Genomic DNA, 21,631 nt, shown 5'->3' with positions numbered 1-21,631 from the left:
AACTCTCAAGTTGTTAAAAAAAAAAAAAAAACTCTTATGCTTTGTTTGGATTGAGGGAAAGGATTGAGAGAAATAGAGAAAAGAGAAAAAAAATTTAATTTCTATTTATTTTTTTATTTGAATATCAAATAAAAGAGAGAAAGAGAGAAATGAGGGGAAATTTTATTTCTCTAAATTGGTAAAAAAAAATTTATAATAATATATTAAAATGCCATTCTACAAGGTAATAAACATAAAAAAGAAAAGGATATAATAATTATTTTCATTTTTTTTAAAGAAAAATTATATTTCTCTTTAATTCTAATAATTTTTTTAAATAAATTTTTTTTATTTTCCTTATTTAATTTCTAACCAACTATCTTATATAATTAAGAATTCAAACATAGGGTTAGAATTTTTGATTTGTTGAACTGAAATGAGCACAAAATACTTTTGAGAAATATCTCCAAATCACTGTCTGGCTATTGAAATCGGGAGCATCAATCATTTGTTAAAGCCAAGGCGAATGATTGGCACAGCGGCTAGCATAGTTGAACAGATTTCCAAGATCTCCCGCTCCATGCCAAAAGAAGGCAAAATCAGATTCCATTTTGCATCTTCTCTCTTCAATCCTTTAAAAATCTATGATTTTTTTACAATTGCCTTTAAAATTCAATGATGATGATCAAGTCTAGGATTTTGTAAATAAATTGACAAGTGAAATCTCCAGGAAGCTGGACATGAACGTCTTTTCATGCATGCCGGCGGGAAAGAATGAGTGGCGACTAGTTTACAAAGGATCATTACTTTTGACTAATAGACTCTGCAAGAGTTCCTATCACTAGTCAGGGAAAAGGGTAAGTCTTGCAGGCTTTGTTCAAAGTTGCCTCGCGTGGCGTATGAACCCTGGAAAATTTTCACTGGTGTAATAGTATTTTTTGGGTCAGTTTCATAATAATTGATTTTTAAATTTGATATTTAGGGCCGAGATTCAATATAATTTTTTTATGGCTTTTTATTATGATGTTGCAAGTGTGGAATAGGACAAGATTAAGAACAGAGAGACAACTATTCAATGAAATTGCCTTTGACTCAATTAAGATCGTTCAAGTGTAAAATGAAACCGAATTTTGGTACTTTTATAAATTTATAAATTACTAACACAAATTCTGTCAACTTAAAAACTTATAAACTAATGCATAAACGTATGAAATCAATTATAAAAATTGTTGCTTAGAGAAGCGACCCTTAAATAAGTACACTTCAATTTCTTAATTTATTTGCTACCGTTTCCACAGCTCCATTGGAAAATTTCTTTCTTTCTTTTTTTGTATTTTATCAAATGGATTTAATGATCGGATCATGTGTAATATAACATTGACCCAAATTATAACTCAGCCTTTGTTTACAAAATTAATAGTTTTAATTGAGTAGTATTGAAATATTTTTAAAATTATAGATAAATACATAAATAAAAAAAAATTATTTATAATTTTAGCCCAAAATTTGTTATTAAATTCTACTAGAAGGTTGATCCGATAAAGGAACCGAGTTATGGGATTAATAGTTTAATTAGTGAATTAATTGTTTAATTAGTGAGTCACTAAAAATTAATTAAATATATAAATTATTTAAAATTAATTTAATATAATACATATTAATACAAATAAATATAATTAATTAAAGTTTAATTATTTAAAATAAATTTTTTAACATTTATTAAATTATATTTAATAAATTTTAATAATATTTTTAAATTTTATATAAAAGTATTTAAGTAATATAATATATAAATATATAATTTTTTTAATATTTATAAAATATTAAATATATATTAAAAAATAAATATATTCAAATGAAATCATATAGCTATTAAACTAAATCAATTGATTTTGATTTAAAAAATTTTTTTATGTAGTTTTGAGTTTAGTTTTTTATATTAAAAATAAAAAAAATAAAAATTTTATTAAATAATTAAATTGATCAGAGCAATAGGGTCATATTAATACATCTATCAATTCAATTACTCGATCGATTCGATATATTTAATTTAATTATAAATTTGAATTAATTTAAAAATCAATTCATTAATTAATCAATTTGATTACAATCATGTTTCTAGTAGCAGGAAAATTTGCAAAATCTGACAAGATATTTTAATGACTTGTCACGTAGAAAGGTAAGAGAGCAAATTAATGGCAAAGAGGCCTTCCGTAATTAACTGAAATGGTCTCAATTCACATAACCCAATTGAATTTCAAACTTGACTTTTAACCAATTCATTAAAGAAGATTAAAAAATAATTAATGAAAAAAAAAATTAACTTGAGAAATGGGGTAATGGAGGTGTAATTTCTTCGAAATGATGTATACTATAGATCTTCAAGATTTACTTTGATAATCTCAAAAATATATAATTAAAAGTAATAAATTTTATTTCTTTTTTTAATATATTCTTCGCTTATATTAAGTTTAATTTATAATGAACACAACCGACCTAGGAAAATAAAGCCTCACCAACTTTTAAGTCAAATGATGTACTTAATTATATATCATCATCTGGTGCTAGAATTCATGGCCTTTTATGACCAAAACCAAACAGTGAGATCATCCACCCCTCGTAATTTCTTCACACTTCTTTCATTTATCAACGTTTATGCACAAGTCCAATTAACAAGGTGCCAAAGTCTAATGATTAATTTAATGAAATAATTTTATTTTATTTCAGTTTGATTCTCTATATCAATATGATAACTAATTATTATCTATATTTAAGAGTATAATAAGAGACAACGACGAATTGTCAAATGATTCGTTTTGTTGAGTGTCATTTTGATTAAATCGAAAATGCTAACCAATGACCTGAGCTTTGAATATCAAATAGCTATAATTATGATACTTTAATAATTTATTTTTTATAGATAAAAAAAAGAATTATTAGATATATAAGATGAAATAAAAATAATCATATAAAATTAAGTGTTACTGCTTAATACATTTTTAAGATAAATTAATTTATTAACAAAATTAAATTCTAATTAATTAATAAAAAGAAGCTCTCATTTTTACTAGTTGAATTAAAACATGGTAAATTTCTTTCTGAATAGCTCGCTCTCTTTGGATTACTCGTCGGTTCGGGTAGGTTGTCATCGAGGAGTATCCATGAAGTTTGGGAATTGACCATATAGAAATGTTATTGCTTTTCTGCTTCTTACTTTAGTTAAGGTTTGATCATAAGACTTGATTTTTGGCAAAGCTAGTCTTGATGATGATGACGATGATGATGTTAGAAAAATAACAAAGACAAAATGGAAAATTACAGAATTGTCCAAATTCCATTATCACATCTTGGACAAAATTGCATCTCTCTTCCACAACGTAATTTAAAGGTAACTAAAAGTTCAATCAATTTGGGTGGCAAACAGTTTCTGATACATACATTGTTTGTTTGCTTGGTCAGTCGTTGTTTCTACATGAAACTACGAGTACCCGTGTGAGTCGTGACTGTGAGATTTGATTTCTGATGACATTTTCTGTAGGCGTCATGATTCTCTGTTTTCTTCGGTTGATGGAAATTCCAAATTTTGTCCAATGAAGTGAATGAGTGATCTAAAATGGAGAACGTAACAGGTACTCCCACCAGCATAACTAAAATATTAATTTTTAATCAATATAAAACATGAAAATTGACATAATTTTTTTAGTTAATTTTACTAATAATATTAATTCTATCATGACAAAATAAGATAAATATATGTATAATAAATTGATAAATAATTTTTAATTAATTTTTGTTGTAAAAAACTATACCTACACAAGATAAATAACACAAAATTTAACGTGGTTCGGCATAATCCTATTCTACCAATAAATTAACTATCAAGGAAAAATAATTACAACTATTAATTATTTTTCTCACTATGAAAATCACTCAAATAAAACTCACAGAATTCAATATACTTCTTTACTTTGTGAGCTTTTTACAATACATTTTATATAATGACCAATCAATTACACATATAAATAGGCTATTAAAAAATAGTCTGTTTAGAACTCTAATTATTAAACTTCATAATTTAAATTATACTAAACTTCCTAAATTAATTATACTTTCTAAACTAATTATATTTCCTAATTCTAACTGGATTTGGACTCTAATAATCTCCACTTCTAAATCAAATATAGTTAATCTTCACAATTTCTATAAAAGTTAATGTAACACCCCGAAATTTTAATTTTTATGAGCATTTTGGTATTTTAATTTTATTTAAATTTTAGGAATTTTTTTGAGATTTTTCGGATTTTAAAAATCGGGTTCAATTTTCCGAAAATATAAACTTTGATGATTTTTAAAAATTAATTTAAAGACCACGTGGCAAAACTAAAAATATATTTGGAGTCTACGTATTTTTCTGAGTTTTACGAATTTTTTTTCGGAATTTTTGGACCTCGTTTTCGGTCCCGAGGCAGAGTAAAAATTCAAAATTTTGTATTTCGAATCGAACCGGCCGAATCGAACCGGACCGGATCGGACCGCTCGAATCGGACCGGCCCTTTTTCCTTCTTCCTTTTTCTTTCCCCGCGCGTCCTCTCCCCTTCTCTCTCTTTTCTCTCTCCTCCCCTCCCGCCACGCCGGCCACCGCCTCCTGCGTCCTCCCTCGCCGCCTCCCTCCCGGCCGGCACGCCTAACGGCCGGAAACGCGCGCGATCTCCCCTGCGCGGCCGCCAGCCGACTTCCTCGGCCAAATCCGGCCGATCCGGCCACCAATTGGACCGGGTCTTGTGTCCAAAATCATCTACTCGGCGAGAGCTTTCCATAGACACCAAGAACGCCGAAATCCATCGAGCGGATTGTCCGATTTTTGCTCGGGAAGATTTTAGCCCATTTCGACTTTTGGGCTAGATTTCTCGAAAACCGTGAATCCCACGAGAAAACCGAGGCCACCAGCACGCTCCATTCGTCGAGAGCTTCGCAACGACATAAATTTCGAATTTTTCCGACACCGTTTTTCGGTGGGTCCCACGGAACTTCGCAGTGTATTTCCGAGCATTAAATGAGCTTAGAAAATTCTGAAAAATTTATGTACTAACCCCCGTGTTATGGGCTTCATGTAGGTATCCTCGATTCGCGGAAATTCGACAGTTGACCGGTGCGCAAATTTCGCCGCATGGACTCGTTCTGGAAAAGTCTCCGAATTGGGCCGAGGTTTTGGCTAGCCCCCCATTGTCAGACGTCCCGAGCGCGTTCCCGAAGTCGGAATCGGCAAAGGTAAACCCGAACCTTGTTTTTACGTAATTTTCTAGTGCTTAAATAGGATTAAAAATCCATAAAATATTCGTGGTAACTTAGAAAATTACGATTCTTTTTGCAATAGCTTAGTAATATTGCTAAGGACCGCGGGGCAAAGTTTTATAATTTTTAGAGCTTGTTTGGGCAGTTTTTGCAAAAATGATCAATAATAAGGACTAAATTGAAATTTTGCATATTGTGATGGATGACTGATTTGATGGGCCCAGGAGGGGCTGTGTGATATAATTGAACTGTTGATATATGGATTGTGAGTATAGAAGTGTGTTTTGAACCCTTTTGCAGGTTGGGTAGGTCCTAGGTATAGGGAGACTCACGATTTTCGCACGACTTAGGACGTAATTGGTCTTTTCTTTGTTTGTATTGAGTCGATTGTATTAAATAAATGTAATATGATTGTCGTGAGCCGATGACCTTCTTCTTCCGCCCACCGCCACAAGTAATTTGTCGTCAAGTCCGTGAGTAAAATATTAATTTTAATTGTAGTTTCGATATTATTATATGTTCAGATGCCCATGCATCACTTATATGCATATATTTATGTAGTTAAACTCTAGGCACGAATTATGTTGCATTCATAATCATAATGTGCCATGAATGTTGTTGTGGTAATTTGGAGCAGCAGTGCGTTGGCGTGCGTGTGATGTGGTGTGGACTATGGATAGGACGGGTAGTCACGCTTGAGTAATTCACCGGGACCTTCCTTCGAGGGGTAGTCACGCTTGAGTAATTACTGGGACCCTCGATTTGGTTATTAAGTGGAAGTCCGAGCTTGAGTAATTACCGCACCGTGTTGGATTTAAGAGAGTCAGATAGGGATCACCCCATATGTTATGATTGATACTACAGGTGTGTGAGTGCTCCAAATTACCTTTTGATGTTATGATGTGAAAATGTTGTTTATGTTGCATTTCACTCTACAGGTGCATTAGTTCAGATAGTTATAGAGATTATAGTTAAGATTGATATTTTACTCTCGAGTCGAACGCCACTCTGTTCAAAAATTTTTACAGCCACAGGAGGATATTTATTCAGGTTAACTCGCTTTTATACTTCGCAGTTGTTTATCGATATTTGTGTAATTTTATTTACTCCTAGAATTTCCGCATGTGTTAGCAAGAATTATTTGAATTTGGTCCGTAATATTATATTCATGTTGGACCTGTAAACTTAATATTTTAAGTCTGCTTTGATGGATTGGATGAGGAGCCGAGCTCCCATTTATTATTATGTTGATGAGTATGTGGAGGGTGAGCCGAGCTCCCAATGGATGGTTTATTGTGTTTACAGTCGGGTGAGTCGAAAACTCCCGTTGGAAAGTCCATTTTATGGCCTGACTGTCCGCTTGTTTTCTGAATTTGGGCCCAAATGGGCCTCGGATTGGGTAAATGAACAGTTAGGCTTACTACGCCTCGGGCGCTTTAGGTCGCCTGTGTCCTAGTGCCGGTCCGCCCATAGGTTGGGTCGTGACAAATGTGGTATCGAGCTTAGGCTCCATTCTTAGGGAATGTTGTCTAAAGTGTTGGGAAGAGTCTACTATGAGACAAAAGCTGAAATATAGGGTACACATTCGTCGTGTATTGTCATCTTTTCTACAAGTTTATTCACCATATGTTATGTATAAATATGAGTCTCTAGAGCTGTGTAATGTGAAGTTTTGAATTTTGTGGGCGAATGCGGCTGAATTTCAGAAAATGCGTAGAAGCGTGAGAGCCGCCACTGCACGAGCCGGATGTGCTCGACGAGGTGTCAAGACAGATGAGGCGCCGCCCCGAGGAGGCGGGTAGGAGGCCTAGAGTCGCTCAAGTAGAGGAGCAGCCACCCCAAGACAGATCGGTCCTTTATGGCACAGGTCCCATGGACCCCATGGCGCCTACTCTAGCCGGGTCTGCAGAGAACCATCGACATGATGGCGCGAGATATGGTCCACCCTCCACAAAGAAGTGATCCACCGCACCAAGAGGGGAACCTTACAAACAGATCATAAATTTTAAGAAGTTGGTGCCTGGTACTTATGATGTGTCAGATGATGCATATCGGTTTCTGGATTCCTGCAGACAGGCAGGAATAGAATTACAGTTGACTGATAGAAGATTGATAGAGTGTGTGCAGCATGTCATGGGGCCTATGCCTAGACAATGGATGAATGACTACATGTTACCCTGGATGGAGGGATTGACATGGGCTCAGTTTGTGGAACTTTTTATCAATCGGTTTGTGCCAGAAAGCTTCAGAGATCAGAAACAGTGGGCCTTTGAGGCCCTAAGACGTAATGGCGTGCAGTAGATGAATATGCTGCACTTCGAATTGAGCAGATATGCCCCTACAAAGGTGGCTACGTAAACTATGAAGGTGAAGAGGTTCCTAAAGGGGCTTGACAGAGGTATGCGAACTCGCCATGATGTCGGATCGATCTTTTGATGTGGTGGTTGATCGAGCTGCATGCATTGAGATTAGCTATGCCGCGGATGACAAAGTGGGAGAGCAAAGAAAAACAGAGCGAGGGTTCCTCGTGTGTCCCTTTCATGGGTACTCCTGACAAGGTGGCTGTGGTAATTACAGAGGAAAGGGTAGGAGCAAGAGAAGTGGTTTCTGCATACGCACCACGAGGATCTGCATCAGGTACGGATCCAGCAGCGGGTCACGCTCGGGTACAGCAGCCTGGTCTGGTTCAGGATCCTCCTTGGCACCTTGTGCACAGTGTGGGAGAGGACATTCAGGACCTTGTTTGATGGGATTAGGAGTATGCTTCAGGTGTGGCCAACCGGGTCACTTTGCTAGAGAATGCCCCATGTTCAGCGAGCCATAGATGGGGTCACAGGGTTCTGTTGCTAATGTTCCTCGCCAGTTGTATCCGGGTGCTTCCAACATGGCAGCGATCGATACAACAGGCCGAGGACAAGGGGGACGTGGATTTGGAGGCGGTCAGAGGTAGAAGTCGATCATGGTTCTGCCACTCAGGGTAGGGGTCAAGCTCGGGTTTTCACCCTGACCCACCAGGATGCTCAAGCTTCAAATGCAGTTGTGGCAGGTATTCTTCTGGTCTGTTCTTATGAGGCTCGTGTTTTAATAGATCCGGGTGCTACGCACTCATTTGTCTCCCCTGTGTTTGCCATAAGGTTGGGTAGAAACCCTATAACTTTAGAGTGCCCTTTGTCAGTAGCTACCCCACTTAGTGACAACATAGATGTAGACATGGTATTTCCGGGTAGCCCAGTGGTAGTGGATGGAAAGATCCTCCCAGCAGACTTGGTTCCTCTACCAGTAATGGATTTCGATGTAATCCTGGGGATGGACTGGTTGGCAACTCATTATGCCACCTTAGACTGCAGGAACAAAAAGGTATACTTCCACATACCTGGTGTGGAAGAGTTTAGCTTTGATGGTGACAGGAGCGTGGCTCCATATAATTTGGTGTCAGCAATTTGTGCTAGAAAAATGTTGAGGCGTGGATGCCAAGGGTATTTGGCATTGGTGAGAGATACATCTGTAGAAGGTGTCAGCATGGAAAATGTTCCTGTTGTCAGAGAATTTATGGATGTCTTCCCAGAGGAGCTTCCAGGGTTGCCACCAGGAAGGGAATTAGAGTTTTGCATTGATGTTGTGCCGAGTACAAACCCCATATCGATGCCACCTTACAGGATGGCACCAGCAGAATTGAAAGAGCTGAAGGAGCAACTACAGGAGCTTTTGGACAAGGGTTTCATACGTCCGAGCACTTCACCCTGGGGTGCTGCTGCTTTATTTGTGAGAAAGAAGGATGGGTCATTGAGGTTGTGTATCGACTACGCATACCGAACAAGGTGATCGTGAAGAACAAGTATCAAATTCCTCGGATCGATGATTTTTTTGATCACCCAAGGGGCTAGATTCTTTTCCAAGATAGACTGCGATCAAGCTACCATCGCTTGAGAATCAGAATGAGGACGTGTCCAAAACGGCTTCGTGACAAGATATGGTCATTATGAGTTCTTGGTGATGTCTTTTGGACTCACTAATGCACCAAGAACCTTCATGGACCTGATGAACAGGTGTTCAAGCCATTTTTGGACCGCTTTGTCATCGTATTCATAGATGACATTTTGGTATACTCTCGACCGAGGAAGAACACGTGTGGCACTTGAGGATGGTGTTGCGGACTTTGAGGAGCACCACCATACGCCAAATTTTCAAATGTGAATTTTGGCTAGAAAGCATCTCATTCTTGGGACACGTGGTTTCTAGAGACGGTATTCAAGTGGATCCCAAGAAAATTGAAGTCAGAATCGATTGGCTTAGGCCTACAAATACCACCGAGGTGCGAAGTTTTCTGGTTTAGCCGCTACTATAGGCGTTTTGTACAAGATTTCTCCAGATAGCGGCTCCTTAACTAAGTTGACCAGAAGAATGTTCCATTCATTTGGACAGATGATCGTGAGGTGAGTTTCCGTGCTTAAGGAGTGTCTAACCACCGCTCGTGTTGACACTACCTGTGAGTGGTGAAGGATACACCGTGTATTGTGACGCCTCCAGAGTTGGCCTAGGGTGTGTTTTGATGCAGAATGGAAGGGTAGTGGCTTATGCTTCAAGGCAGCTGAAGAGGCATGAGCAAAACTACCCCACCCATGATTTGGAAATGGCGGCTGTAATCTTTGCACTAAAGATCTGGAGACACTATCTGTATGGTGAAGTGTGCGAGATATACACCGACCACAAAAGTTTGAAGTACATCTTCCAGCAGAGGGATTTAAACTTAAGACAGAGGAGATGGATGGAGCTTCTGAAAGACTATGATTGCACCATCCAGTACCACCCTGGGAAGGCCAATGTTGTGGCAGATGCTCTGAGCAGAAAATCTTCTGGCAGTTTGGCGCACATTTCAGTAGAGAAGAGACCGTTGATTCGGGAGGTACATGAGTTGATGGATCAAGGTTTAATCCTAGATCCGCTGATGAGGGGTATTGTTGGCTCACTTTTCGGTGAGGCCGACTTGAGGGACAGAGTTAGAGTTTCCCAAAGACAGAGACCAACAATTGATGAAGATCATAGAAAGAGTACAAAGAAGGCGAAGGTGGTGAGTTTGGATTTGCCAATGATGGCGCCCTAGTGCAAGGTTCTAGGATATGTGTGCCCGATGTGGACAATCTCAGAAATGAAATCATGCAAGAGGCACACTACACACTTTACAGTGTCCATCCAGGTTCCACCAAGATGTACCATGATGTGAAAGATAGCTATTGGTGGAATGGCATGAAGAGAGACATCGCAGATTTTGTGTCCAAGTGCTTGACTTGTCAGAAGGTGAAGTTTGAACACCAGAGACCGTCAGGGAAGCTGCAAGAGCTCCCTATCCCAGAATGGAAGTGAGAAATGATCACTATGGATTTTGTGATGGGTTGCCTCGCATCACGCGAGGATATGATTCGATATGGGTAATTATAGACCGCTTGACCAAATCACTCACTTCTTACCAGAAGACTACATACTCGTGGCACAAGATGCCCGGCTCTACATTCGAGAAATAGTCGATTGCATGGAGTTCCAGGCTTCCATAATATCCGCGAGAGGCCCCGCTCACTTCTCGTTCAGAGAAAGTTGCAGAGGCACTTGGCACACGTTGAACTTCAAGATGCCTTCCACCCTCGCATGCACGGACAGTTGAAAGGACAATCCAAACATCGAAGACATGCTTCGCATGAGTGTCTTGGATTTTGGAGGTCAATGGGATGAGCAAATAGCTTTGGTGGAGTTTGCCTACAACAACGATTACCACTCCAAAGATAGGGATGGCACCCTATGAGGCACTATATGGAAGAAAGTGTAGGTCTCTCTGTGTTGGACAGAAATGGGGAAGCGAAGGGTGCATGATGTAGACCTAGTGCAAGACACTTCGAGGTAGTTCCTTTAATCGTGGAACGATCGAGGACAATTTCGTGAGAGATGTAAGAGTTATGCACCCTGCACGGAGGGATGTGGAGTTTGCAAAGGCGACTATGTATTCTGAAGGTATCTCCAATGAAGGGAGTCATGAGATTCGGAAAGAAGGGCAAGTTGGCACCTCGGTATATCGGACCTTTGAGGTTACCGATAGAGTTGGAGCAGCTTGCCTCACCGGCTGGAGCTACCACCCAACCTTTCTCACGCTCATCTGTGTTTCACATCTCCATGCTCAGAAATACATTCCCGATCCTTCTCATGTAATCGCAAATGATGTGATAGAGCTAAAAGAAAATTTGACATTTGAGGAGCAACCTGTAGCCATAGTGGACTACCAAATAAGACAGCTAAGATCAAAACAGATCCCTATGGTTAAGGTTTTATGGAGGAGTCAGTCAGTGGAAGAGTGCACCTGGGAGTCAGAACGGGACATGCGCAGCAAGTACCCTTATTTGTTCAATGTATAATCATGTGCTTTATTCTGCCTTGTGTAAAAAATTCGAGGACGAATTTTCTGTAAGGGGGGAAGAATGTAACACCCCGAAATTTTAATTTTTATGAGCATTTTGGTATTTTAATTTTATTTAAATTTTAGGAATTTTTTTGAGATTTTTCGGATTTTAAAAATCGGGTTCGATTTTCCGAAAATATAAACTTTGATGATTTTTAAAAATTAATTTAAAGACCACGTGGCAAAACTAAAAATATATTTGGAGTCTACGTATTTTTCTGAGTTTTACGGAATTTTTTTCGGAATTTTTGGGCCTCGTTTTCGGTCCCGAGGCAGAGTAAAAATTCAAAATTTTGTATTTCGAATCGAACCGGCCGAATCGAACCGGACCGGATCGGACCGCTCAAATCGGACCGGCCCTTTTTCCTTCTTCCTTTTTCTTTCCCCGCGCGCGCGTCCCTCTCCCCTTCTCTCTCTCTTTTCTCTCTCCTCCCCTCCCTTGCCGCCGGCCAGCCGCCTCCCCTGCGTCCTCCCCTCGCCGCCTCCCAGCCGTCCAGCCGGCGGTAACGGCCGGAAAACGCGCGCGATCTCCCCCCTGCGCGCGCCGCGCCGCTTCGACTTCCTCGGCCGATCCGGCCACCAATTGGACCGGGTCTTGTGTCCAAAATCATCTACTCGGCGAGAGCTTTCCATAGACACCAAGAACGCCGAAATCCATCAAGCAGATTGTCCGATTTTGCTCGGGAAGATTTTAGCCCATTTCGACTTTTGGGCTAGATTTCTCGAAAACTGTGAATCCCACGAGAAAACCGAGGCCACCAGCACGCTCCATTCGTCGAGAGCTTCGCAACGACATAAATTTCGAATTTTTCCGACACCGTTTTTCGGTGGGTCCCACGGAACTTCGCAGTGTATTTCCGAGCATTAAATGAGCTTAGAAAATTCTGAAAAATTTATGTACTAACCCCCGTGTTATGGGCTTCGTAGGTATCCTCGATTCGCGAAATTCGGCGATTGACCTGGTCCGCAAATTTCGCCGCATGCACTGCTACGAAAAGTCTCCGAATTGGGCTGAGGTTTTGGCTAGCCCCCCATTGTCAGACGCCCCGAGCGCTGCTCAAGTCGGAATCGCAAAGGTAAACCCGAACCTTGTTTTTACGTAATTTTCTAGTGCTTAAATAGGATTAAAAATCCATAAAATATTCGTGGTAGCTTAGAAAATTACGATTCTTTTGCAATAGCTTAGTAATATTGCTAAGGACCATGGGCAAAGTTTTATAATTTTTAGAGCTTGTTTGGGCTTTTTGCAAAAATGATCAATAATAAGGACTAAATTGAAATTTTGCGTATTGTGATGGATGATCGATTTGATGGGCGGGAGGGGCTGTGTGATATAATTGAACTGTTGATATATGGATTGTGAGTATAGAAGTGTGTTTTGAACCCTTTGGGTTGGGTAGGTCCTAGGTATAGGGAGACTCACTGATTTTCTGCACGACTTAGGACGTAATTGGTCTTTTCTTTGTTTGTATTGAGTCGATTGTATTAAATAAATGTAATATGATTGTCGGGTGAGCCGATGACCTTCTTCCTCCGCCCACCGCCACAGTAATTTGTCGTCAAGTCTGTGAGTAAAATATTAATTTTAATTGTAATTTCGATATTATTATATGTTCAGCATGCCCATGCATCACTTATATGCATATATTTATGTAGTTAAACTCTAGGCACGAATTATGTTGCATTCATAATCATAATGTGCCATGAATGTTGTTGTGATAATTTGGAGCAGTGTGCGTGCGTTGGCGTGCGTGTGATGTGGTGTGGACTATGGATAGGACGGGGTAGTCACGGCTTGAGTAATTCGCTGGGACTCGTTCCTTCGAGGGGTAGTCACGCTTGAGTAATTCTGGGACCTCGATTTGGTTATTAAGTGGAAGTCCGAGCTTGAGTAATTCACGCACTAGGTTGGATTTAAGAGAGTCGTATAGGGATCACCCCATATGTTATGATTGATACTACAGGGTGTGTGAGTGCTCCAAATTACCTTTTTGATGTTATGATGTGAAAATGTTGTTTATGTTGCATTTCACTCTACAGGGTGCATTAGTTCAGATAGTTATAGAGATTATAGTTAAGATTGATATTTTACTCTCTGAGTCGAACGCTCACTCCTGTTCAAAAATTTTTACAGGCCACAGGAGGATATTTATTCTGGGTTAACCTGCTTTTATACTTCGCAGGTTGTTTATCGATATTTGTGTAATTTTATTTACTCCTAGAATTTCCGCATGTGTTAGCAGTAATTATTTGAATTTGGTCTGTAATATTATATTCATGTTGGACCTGTAAACTTAATATTTTAAGTCTGTTTTGATGGATTGGATGAGGGAGCTGAGCTCCCATTTATTATTATGTTGATGAGTATGTGGAGGGTGAGCTGAGCTCCCCAATGGATGGTTTATTGTGTTTACAGGTCGGGTGAGTCGAAAACTCCCCGTTGGAAAGTCCATTTTATGGCCGGACTCTGTCCGTTTGTTTTCTTGAATTTGGGCCCAAATGGGCCTCAGCATTGGGTAAATGAACAGTTAGGCTTACTACGGGCCTCGGAGGCTTTAGGCTGGCCCAGGTCCTAGTGCCGGTCCGGCCCATAGGTTGGGTCGTGACAGTTAATTTTCTTTTAGGTAATTCCTTGCACTCTTGATTGTTGATGTTACCTTTTGCTTCCGCTTGCATTCTTCCAATCAATGTGATTCTTTCTAATTTGTAGATATTCTTTGTACCAATCTTCTCACCCATCATGATCATAAGAGCACATTGGCTAACTCTTATGACTCCACCATGAATTGAATACCCATAACTCAAAGAATCTAACTTACCCAAGGAAAACTCAAAGAATCTAACTTACCCAAGGAAATTAAGTTCCTTTTAAATTTATGAATGCATCTCACTTCTTCGAACACTTTTACATGATTACCATACAGTTTGATTTTTACTCTTCCAACACCTTCAACTTTCATCTTGTTCTCATTGGCTAGCTTCACTTTTTCTCCTTTCTTTTCTTCAATCACATCAAACCACTCATTCTTTGAGCAAATATGAAATGGGCAAGCAAAATCCATTAATCACTCATCTTGTAATGGATCTTTTACCTTCTCCTTATCATCATCCATATTCAAACATTCACGATCAACACCATCATCCATTGCAATTGTAACAGTTCCTTCTTTTTCTTTTTCGTGACTCTTCTTAAATTGTTTAAATTCTGCAAGATTTTCCTTTATCTTCATACAATGGTAGTGAATGTGACCTTTCTCATGACAGTAGTAGCAATCTCTATATTCATGGTCTGCTCGTGGTCTCGAGTTCGATCTACTATTCGTTCTCCAATTGTTTCCACGTGAATTGTTTCTATCACGATTAGAACCAGTAACAAAAACTCCACCTTCATTGCTACTACTTGTCTTCTTAAACTTTTCATCATCCAAGATAATTGCGGTAACCTCCTCCACCTTCAAAGTCTCCTTTCCAACTGTTAGGGCTGTCACCAAGCTTTTGTAAAATTATGGGAAAGAGGTTAGAAGCAAGAAGGCTTTATCTTTATCATCTACCTTTACACCAATACTAGCCAATTGAGTAATTAAGTTATTAAAAATATTAAGGTGATCACTCATATCAGTACCTTCATCCATTTTGAGTTGGTATAACTCCTTCTTCAAGTACAAGCCATTTGTGAGTGACTTTGATATGTACAAACTCTCTAATTTCTTTCACAAAATAATTGGCAAAATTTCTTCAAAGACATTGTACTTCACATTTGGAATTAACGTCAATCTAATCGTACTCATAGCTTTTTGTTGAAGCTCCTCCCAATCATCATCTTTTATAGTTGTTGGTTGCTTCTCATTCAATATTTTAATTAATCGTTATTGTACAAGGACATCCTTCACGATGCTTTGCCACATACTGAAATTATTTTTTCCATCGAAAGGTTCTATATCAAATTTTGTATTCGCCATCTTTGACATCTCAAATCACGGCTTTGATACCAATTGTTATGAAAAACTACACCCACACAAAATAAAAAACACAAAATTTAATGTGGTTTAGCATAACTCTACTCCACCAACAAATCCACTATCAAGAAAAAATAATTATAAACACTAATTATTTTTCTCACCCTCAAAATCACTTAAACAAAACTTACAGAATTCAATACACCTCTTCACTTTGTGAGCTCTTTATAATGCATTCCGTATAATGGCTAACCAACTACACATATAAATAGGCCACTATCTACTCCACCAACAAATTCACTATCAAGAAAAAATAATTACAATCACTAATTATTTTTCTCACCCTCAAAGTCACCCAAACAAAACTCACAGAATTCAATATACTTCTTCACTTTGTGAGCTTTCTACAATGCATTCCATATAATAGTCAACCAACTATACATATAAATATACCATTAAAATCCAGTCCTTTTTGGATTCTAATTATTAAATTTCATAATTTAAATTCTATTAAACTTCATAATTTAATATTTTCTTGAGTTTAACCCGCTTTCTTATTCGCAGGTCCATTAGCTACTATATCAATATTTTATGTTGTTAATTTAAACTTTAGAATTCTGCATGTGCTAGGATTATCTTATTTGGTTTGGAAATGGTAAAAAATTATTATTTTAAAATTGTAAACTTAATATTATACATGTATATTAAATGGAATGGATATTTATGATGGATAAGGGAGCTGAGCTTCCATTAGACTTCGTTGATTGATTGATGATTGTGAGGGTGAGCTGAATTCCCCAAATTTGTATATTTTCTAATTACAAGTCAGATAAGTTGAGAACTCCCCGTTGAATGGTTCAGATTATGCCCGGACTTTGTCCAGGTGATTTCTTCAAATTGGGCTCAAATATGGGCTTTATGGTTGGGTTAGAAAATAGTTAGACTTACTACGGGTTTTAGGGACTTTATGCTAACCCAAGTCTTAGTGCCGGTCTGGCCCATGGGATCAGATCGTGACAATAATGGCCAACTAATTACATATATAAATAGGCCACTAAAAATTAGTCTTTTTATGACTCTAATTATTAAATTTCATAATTTAAATTATACTAAACTTGCTAAATTAATTATACTTTTTAAACTAATTATATTTCCTAATTCCAGTTGGACTTAGACTCTAATAATTTTTTAATAACATTTTGTTATTTATTTTTTATATGTTGATTAGGGAAAAAAATTAATAGATCCACCACTGTTAATAATGGTTTTAAATTGCACAGTTATGAGTGATATGATCGTATAAAAATTAAAAAAAGTTCCAGATTTTTTATTTAAATTTAAAGAACTGCTCTAGCTAGCTTTTGTTGAATATTCAAAGCAGTAAGGTGATGAACAATTACTCTTTAATGTTGATTATCCAACCATATGTTATATATTGTATTTTTTTTCTAAACTTAATTCATCATAAACTTAAATCTTCAAATATATAATGAGATTCACTTATTAAATATATAAGTCTCATATATTTATGCCTTTGATTTATGATGAACCGAATTTAAGCAAAAATTTTCCATTGTATATTACAGAATTAAAAAAAAAAAAAAATTTAAGCACACTATATAATCTCTATTAATTGATATATATAGGTCATCACTTGCTTTATGTGGTGGAACTCACGTTAATCAACGGTTCAAAACTATTACAAGTGACTCTGCAAAATAGATATCCAAAGTTTCATTCAAAGAGCTGCTCTAGCTAGATTTTATTGAACAAATTACAGTACGTAATCAATTAGGGTGATTGACGATTGATAAATGAAAGAACAAGAGGAGAAGCATCCTAATAAATTTTATGCATTAAATATAATTAGACAAGTATTACAAGGTTTGTCAAATAATAATATCTGTGTTGAATGAAGAGTAACTACGAATTAATGGTAACCTATTTAATACTAATATGTCACTATACAAACAAAACTTTTCCAACCTTCTCATCTCTTACCCTTTATTCTTCTGTGTCTTCATTTCCCTTCAAAAGTACACCCAACAAATCATAGAATTATCTTTGCTCATTATTGTCTTCGTCAATGAGTGATAGATATGTATTCTTCCTTTTGGAAAAATTTGGCCCGCCCTGGAAATCTTTTGTGTTTCTGTTTTCCAGGTTAGCGGTCAAAAGTCCTGAAAGATTCCCTGGATGTTCAAATTCATTTGCTCTCCAACAAAAAATTATAGTAATTCCTCTATTCCCCCAGCTATAACAAAAAGGTTGTACCAGAAATCCATATCATCATCAATACTTGTTGGACCGTTGCCATAAAATCCTGAAGGTACCATAATATCTGATGCCAATTCCATGCTGGAATTCTCAAACAAGTCTGCTTCTGACCAAAAATCTTCGTTAATCACCGGAAAGATCATCTCCGATGAGTCCATATTTTCAACCTCAATGTTGTCTGTTTCTGCTGTGGCATCTGAGGTCTCCGTTACGGTGGAAAGGTCACTGCTAGAAGAGGGTTGAGGGGACATTGGTGAATGTCGGCCTGGACTTTCAGGTAATCCCGGAAGAGTTGGAACGTTGGAATTCTCAGATTCTGATAGGTTACTGACACTGATTTCTTCACATTTTGGTACTGTCACATATAGTTCTTGATTATTGGATTTGGAGTCTTGCTTTTGTTTGAGCTTCTTCTTCAAGTGGGTGTGCCACACATTCTTAATCTCATTATCTGTCCTTCCTGGTAATTTCGCTGCAATTGCTGACCACCTGGAAAATGAAGGAGGACTGATTAATCTTTTGTCTTAGAAATTTGCAGCAATTAAACTACCAAGAATCTTTCGAGACCAGATTTAGGAAAAGAGAATTTCAAAATCCAATAATAGTGCTCATGTGCATACCTATTTCCCAGCATTTCATGTAACTTGATGATGGTTTCCTCTTCTTCCTCGGTGAAGTTTCCTCTCTTAATGTCTGGTCTTAAATAGTTTATCCATCGGAGTCTGCAACTCTTCCCACATCTTAATAAACCTACAGAACAAAAATGGAAACGCACTTAATTAAGACATTATTATCCATAGAGCTTCATTTAAAATAATTCAAAATGGTCCTCAAATGGATACATTCATCTTTAAACAGGTTTGAAACAAAACTAAAAGCTCAATCAAGAAAAAGATTTGTCTGTGGTTTCCTTCCTTGACTAATTCAAAAACCCAGAGAGGGTTTTGGAGGATTACCAGCTAGCTTAGGCAGTGCACGCCAATTGCTATGGCCATATTTTTGAATGTGGGAAATCAAAATCTTATCTTCTTCGGGTGTCCATGGCCCTTTCTTCAATCCCATCTTCTCACAGCAAGGAGCTCTCACCATCTTTCTTTGTTTTTAGCAATTCAACACTCTCGCACTCTTTTTACATATGATCTCTCTCAAAGAAATAGCACTATTAATTCATTGGCTTTAAAACATTGCAAGGCCTGAGATTGTCTATTTATATCCTGAGATGTTCAATCCACAAGCCAATGAACGCGTGCTTGAAGAAAAGTCCAAGACCAAGAAAAGGCATCCAACTCTCTCTCTCTCTCTCTCTCTCTCTCTTATATTCAAAGGAACTAGTAATTTCCACGAAGGGGGATCTCTCCCCTACTGGGTTACAAACACAAAAACCAAGATTTAAGATTAGTTTAAACAATATTTTAATGAGTAAGTTTTAGAGAGTGAGCAATTTGCTTATTTTATTCTCATTTTGAGGCTGGTAAAAGTACAAGAAGACAAAATATCATGTGCACACATCTATTGGAATATTTGGACTACCCTACGCATGCAATTGATGCTTTAACTTTGAAGCAGCCAAAATGCCTTTCATAATATATAGCACGTTTTATAAATCTAAACTCAAAAAAAATATTCGTATATATATATATATATATAGCACGTTTTATAAATCTAAAAAAAAATTCATGTATATAAATATATATATATATATATATATATATATTTCAATATAATTAAAAAATAAAATTTAAAAATTAAATAATTAACAAGTGAATTTAATTTTTATCTTGTTAATCATAATTAATTTAATTTTTAAATTTCAATTATGAAATATGTATATATTTAATCTCATAAATCTCTTAATATATATCAGTTTGAATGATTTTAAAGAAATAAATTTAATATGACACACGAAAATTAATTTATAGTATTACTTATTAGTTGTTAAATTGATAATTCAGAGTTCAGATTTTAATTATTTTTTAAGAATGTTAAAAAAGTAAATATACTACTTGCCCAAATAAAAAAAATAATGAAAAATAGTGCAAGAATGAACTCTCTGAAGTTGGTGGATAATTTTTTCTGTTTCTTTTTTTTTTTCCTCTTTTTTCTTCTCCTCCCCTCTTTTATCCTTTGATATTCTTTTTAGGTAGCATTGAGTGTTTTCACTGGTGTCAATCTCTTTATATTTCTTTTTCTATTAATTTTTTTAATAATTCTCAAATCTATATTAATTTGAAATAGATTCTAAAAGCATTTTCTCATATTTATAATTATTAATAAATTTTGAGTAAATAAATTTTTAAATCTCTCTTTATTAGTAGATCTAAATATATATGATGTGTTTCTTTTCTTTAATTGAGTTATTCATCTCTGTTGAAGAGTTTTTATATGTATTTTATAAGTTATTTATTTCTTTTTATAACAATAATTTATGAATTATAAATCGTTTCTTATCTAAATTTAAAGATTATTTAATAAAATTCATAAAAAAATTATGAACTTAAAAAAATAAAGTGCGCAGCTCTCGCCTATTTGTTAATTAATATGTTCTATTAATACTATAGACTCTTTTAAATTTTTTGTATTATTTTTATATAATTAATTAATTTTATTTATATAACTTATATAAAAATATAATACTTTAATTTAATATGTTATTTTAATTAATGAGATTTAAAAAAAAGGAAAAAGCTGCGCGGAGATGGTCAAACAAGTCATTCGGCAATGAGAGGGCCAAAGAGACGCACACTGGTGGGCAATGGGCACACGTGGTTTGACTTTTCTAAGGAACAAAATTTGCAAGTGGATCTACGATTATCTTTATAAAAGGAAAAGAATATGTGTTCTTGATTTGAAATACTCTCATTTATTTAAATAAATAAATAAATAAATACTGTCACAATTATGAATACGAAGCCAAGGTTAGAAGATTTTAATTAAAGATAAAACAGATTTCGTAAAGATTTTATATAAATAAGTAAAAGAAAAACATTTTTGTGTCAGTTGATAGTTGCATGTATAATCTTTATCTCACGTTCTCATGCATCATTTTCTATTTTTAATTCCTTTAGGTTGAATGATCTCACAATGCTAATTATATAAAAATCAATGGTTAAAATATATTCTTTATTTTTTTCAGCTTTTATTTTACATAATTACTTGAATTTTAAGGTTTTAAGGCTAACAAAAATCTAAAAAAAGCTCATTAAATTATTATTTTTTTCTTCATTGAGATTTAATTCATTTTTCAAATGGAACAGGGAGATGCGGAGGCTGAATACGGGAAGTTCACATTGGCTGACTTACTTTACAAATTGAAGAATTAAAGAGGTCAAAGAATGAGGCATTCACCAATGATTATCCATATTTTGGGTCCACAACAAGCCAGCACACAAACTACCTGCTACCCAGCTGAGATCATGCAGAAGTGGAGAAGAGAGGCAACTGCATGATCAGAAGCGTGTTCGGCCATCCAATCTGCACAATAGCCTCCAGGCTACCTGTTGGAGTCCCACATAAAGGCTTAAAAAATTTGAAAGTAAATATACAAATTGGTTCAAGGGCTATTTGATATTGGTATTAGAATTGATAGAAACTTGATTCTATCCATTTATGGTGTGGATAAACGAAGAAAGAAGCATATGACAAAGTACATGGTATTCATTTTTATAAAAAAAAAAAAAAAAAATCT

At 36.3% G+C, this 21,631-nt stretch overlaps 1 protein-coding gene across 1 annotated transcript; it reads right to left on the bottom strand.

The window, feature by feature from the left end:
- Positions 1–17,502: 17,502 nt before the first annotated feature.
- Positions 17,503–19,150, bottom strand: LOC110659500 (transcription factor MYB13). Its single transcript, XM_021817456.2, has 3 exons — positions 18,903–19,150; positions 18,567–18,696; positions 17,503–18,435 (listed from the first exon to the last, which is right to left on the bottom strand). Exons 1-3 carry the CDS (start codon positions 19,033–19,035, stop codon positions 17,898–17,900), a joined length of 801 nt encoding a protein of 266 aa, XP_021673148.2. The 5' UTR covers positions 19,036–19,150; the 3' UTR covers positions 17,503–17,897.
- Positions 19,151–21,631: the final 2,481 nt, after the last annotated feature.

This window comes from Hevea brasiliensis, chromosome 4 (assembly GCF_030052815.1).
Source record: "Hevea brasiliensis isolate MT/VB/25A 57/8 chromosome 4, ASM3005281v1, whole genome shotgun sequence".
Taxonomy (NCBI): domain Eukaryota; kingdom Viridiplantae; phylum Streptophyta; class Magnoliopsida; order Malpighiales; family Euphorbiaceae; genus Hevea; species Hevea brasiliensis.
This window is presented reverse-complemented; position numbering and strand designations above follow the sequence as displayed.